The following is a 4,201-nucleotide window of genomic DNA, read 5'->3' on the forward strand; positions in this document are numbered from 1 at the left end:
TCCGAAATACGAAATTCAGATCCGAAATCCGTTAACGGAATTTCGTATTTCGGATAAGAAAAAAACTACCATCAACTCCAATATATTAACAAAGGTATTTTTGCTTTTTAACTTCATCATAACGAATGTTCGTAAAGTTACGAAAATGTGATGAAACTAACGAAAATTCGTATTTCGTACGAATCCGAATTGAATTTCGGACACGAATTACGAAATAACAGATATTACGAAACAAAACAAATTTTTTGACGGCGCAAAAACTGTGAAGGCAAATATTTAAAGTGCCTCTCCACTTTTTTTCCTGATTCATGATTGAGCACATCTTTTCCTAACAGGAATATAAGATAGAACAAACAGTTGTAATCAAAATGATTTAAACACCCATTGCAAATCAGGTTTATCAGCAAGATTTACAAACTATCATATGTTTGCAATGAACAAATCAAGCAATTGAAATAGGTCAACACAATAAATGTTTCAAGTGGTTTCCCCAAATTCAACTGAACTGAAAATGCAACTTTTAATGACTTCCGCAGTCTTAAAGGAGAAGTATGAGGGGGGTGCTTTTCACTCACCTCATAGTTCTAGCCGACCTGTGACAATGAGACTGTCACAGGTCGGCTCAGTAGATCGGGAGGTGAGCGAACACATACCGGCGTTCGCTCACCTCTCGATCCTGTGACGGCTCTCTGCCGTGACAGGGGAGGGGCTGGATTCCCCCCTCCCCGCTCCGATCCTCCAGCGCTGACTGGCGGAACGGACAGGGGAGGGGGCGGGTACAGCTGGCTCTGCCTCTAGATAGGCAGAGCCAGCTGTCACTCACGCAGCTGGGCGGATCTCGACATCAATGTCTGGATCCGGTCCGGCGTCTCAGTATACCGCGAGCTGTAGCTCGCGATATACTGAGCTTAGGGTGATGGGAGGACGCTAGTTTGTGTCCTCCCGTTACCCTAAGGAGAACTATGGGGAAAAGCCCTGACCCCATAGTTCTCCTTTAAAATTATTTAACCCCTTCATGGCAAGCATCATTAGTATTTAGTAGAGCACCATTTTTCTGTTATGACCTGTTGCAAATGAGATGCATAACCAGACATCAGCTTCTGGCAGGGTTCCTGAGGAATCTTAGCTCATTCGTCATGAGCAATGGCCTCCAGTTCACCAATATTCTTCGGTTTGCGTGCTGCAACCACCTTCTTCAAGTCCACCAGAGATTTTCTATGGGGTTCATGTCTGGTAACCATGATGGACACTGCAGAATCTTCCAGGACTTCTTCTGTAAACAAGCCTTAGTAGAATTTGAGGTATTCTTGGGATCATTGTCTTATTGGAAGGTCCAATGACGCCCAAGCTTCAGCTTCCTCATAGACAGCGTGACGTTTTCTCCTAGGATTTCCTGATACTTCAATGAATCCATCTTGTCTTCCACACACTGCGGGTTTCCAGTGCCAGAGGATGCAATGCAGTCCCAGAGAATTACCGAGCCACCACCATGCTTAACTGTAGACAGGATGTTCTTTTCAGTGTATGCTTCCTTCTTCTTTCTCCTGATATATCATTGATCCTTAGGGCCGTAAAAGATCCAGTTTTGTTTCATCGCTCCACAGAACAGAATCTCAAACTTCAGCGGCTTATTTATATTATTTGGAGCATAGTGGAGCCGACTTGTGCTTTTGGGTCGGTGGTGGTGTACGTCTTGGAGTTCTGACATGGAAACCTGCGTTCAGTACGCGCCTTACTGTAAAAACTGAAACCTCAGTGCCTGTTGCCACCAAGTCTTCCTGTAGGTCTTATGCAGTCGCTCGAGAGTTTTACTCAACCCGCCTTCTCAGAAATCTCAGAATTTGTGCTCTTGCGAGGGATTCTACAGTATTCAGGAGGTATGAATCATTCTGAGACTGCAGAAGTCATTCAAAGTTGCATTTTCAGTTGAATTGGAGAAACCACTTGAAACTCATTGTGTTGACTTACAGTGTATTTCAATTGCTTTAGTTTGATTTGAGTTTGTTCATTGCAAACAATTGAAATTCTGTAAAATTTGACAAATAAACCTGATTTGCAGAGGGAGTTGAATAAGAACAAAGGAAAATAGTCCAAAATTATTACAGATTTTGTTTAAAGTGGAAATAAACTGAATTAATGTAATTTTTCATGTGCTTAAAGGAGAACTATGGGGTTAGGACTTTTCCCCATAGTTCTCCTTAGGGTAAACGGAGGACACAAACTAGCGTCCTCCCGTCACCCTAGGCTCAGCTCTAGCTCGTGGTATACTGAGACGCCGCAGCTGAAGCGGATCCCGACAATTGTGCCGGGATCCGCCCAGCCGCGTGACTGACAGCTGGCTCTGCCTATCTAGAGGCAGAGCCAGCTGTACCCGCCCCCTCATCCTGAATCCATCTGGTGGTGATAAATTATGAATTTCCCCCGGATACATTTTAAAAGCAATTTAGCTTTTATCTAACTCAGTGAGCTATGTAAGAGCGCCCTCTAAAGGATCTTCATATGTGCTACAAAATCATACAAGGTAAATATACAATGTAAGGCTAAAATAATATTTAAAGTGGGTTTTTTTTTTCTTCACTTAACGTGGCTTAATCCCCAATAAGCAATCGGGGCAAGCTTTCAAGTTTTAGGCTGCAGAACTAAAATGGCAACTAGAATCTCATTGGCTTAGATGGGTAACACCCCCTGTGCAATGTTCTACAATTTGTCTTGAAAGTATGAAGTATTTCAAAATTTCCCGAATTACGCTGCATGGACGGACAGACATGTACAGGACGCCAGGAATGGGTCGTGGATGGACGATATATGCCTCCCTTGTTTAGGTGGTGGTCCCGTTAAGGGTTCTCGCCAAGCAGGGTGAGGGGTTCCTGGTCGGACTTGTAAGGGAAACTGCTAGGCAATCTTCCCAGAGTTGTTAAATATACATGGGGTCCCGGAATCCGGAGGCTTAAGGAAATTTTTGGGTGGGACAGAGCCTCAATCCCTGACTACAGCCAGTTCTGGTAATGAAAGGGTTAACCCATCAGCCGGAGGGCGTGTTACTAAGGAACAGGAAGCCAGTCAGTGTGTCTGTGAGGAGGGTTTGGAGCAGGACACATGGCTGTGTGTATTAAGCTGTAGAATGCCGTCTACCTAGACACTGCTGGGGCACCTGTGTCCATACTGGAACCCTCTGTGAGCAGTAGGGTTGCCACCTTTTCTTCAAGCCAAACCCAAACACTGTAGCACCTCGCGGCAATTTTTTTGTAAAGTATACACTATGCCACAGGTCCCCAGATATATACTATATAAAGCAATATCCATATACTTTGCCGCACTCATTACCCGATATCCCAAAAGTAACGGGTGCTCGTAATGACTGTGGATGGCGCCGCTCACAAAGTTCTGCTGAATATAAGCTGTTTTTATTTGATTGTTTGTGGAAAAGGAATACAAGTTTATTTGCAATGTGTCATATCCACCCTGAATATTACAGTTATTTAAAAATAATATCATGACGTATAGATTTGTGTGTTACTTACAGTCCACTCTCAGCTCCGCCTTGGTAGAAGCAACCCCCATCCTGTTTTCAGCGAGGCATCGGTACACTCCCATGTCTTTGGGAACCACAGCCGTTATAATGAGCTGCTGGCAGCCCTCCTGGTCCTCGTTGATCATATAATGGTCATCTTCCTCTATCACCTTCCCATCTTTGAACCAGCGCACGGTTGGCATTGGCTTTCCGATCACAACACAGTCAAAGCTGACCGGGTAGCCATCCGAGACCTCTTGGTTTTGGAGATCAGTGATAAATATGGGAGCTTAAAAAGAAAGAAGATTGTTTTCATTCACTTTATAAAATTAGAAAGAATGCAACACATTTAAAAGTACTCTTTGTTGACGCAAGGCTTTAAAGGAGAACTATGGGGTCAGGGCTTTTCCCCATAGTTCTCCTTATGGTAACTGGAGGACACAAACTAGCGTCCTCCCGTCACCCTAAGCTCAGTATACCGCGAGCTACAGCTCGCGGTATACTGAGACGCCGCAGCCGGAGCCGGAGCGGATCCCGACATCGATGTCGAGATCCGTACAGGTGCGTGAGTGACAGCTGGCTCTGCCTATCTAGAGCTGTACCCGCCCCCTCCCCCGTCCCTTCCGCCAGTCAGCGCTGGCGGATCAGAGCAGGGGGGGGGGGGGGGCATACCACGCTCCCCCTGTAAGT

General features: G+C 45.2%; 1 protein-coding gene across 1 annotated transcript in view; it reads right to left on the reverse strand.

The window, feature by feature from the left end:
- The window catches only part of OBSCN (obscurin, cytoskeletal calmodulin and titin-interacting RhoGEF), a 233,575-nt gene that overhangs the window by 68,412 nt on the left and 160,962 nt on the right, over positions 1–4,201 (reverse strand). Inside the window, exon 68 of the mRNA XM_018558648.1 lies at positions 3,522–3,800. Within this exon, the coding sequence (XP_018414150.1) occupies positions 3,522–3,800 (279 nt within the window). The remainder of the gene's footprint in view (positions 1–3,521; positions 3,801–4,201) is intronic.

This window comes from Nanorana parkeri, unplaced genomic scaffold, assembly GCF_000935625.1.
Source record: "Nanorana parkeri isolate BGI_ZX_2015 unplaced genomic scaffold, ASM93562v1 scaffold351, whole genome shotgun sequence".
Lineage (NCBI taxonomy): Eukaryota > Metazoa > Chordata > Amphibia > Anura > Dicroglossidae > Nanorana > Nanorana parkeri.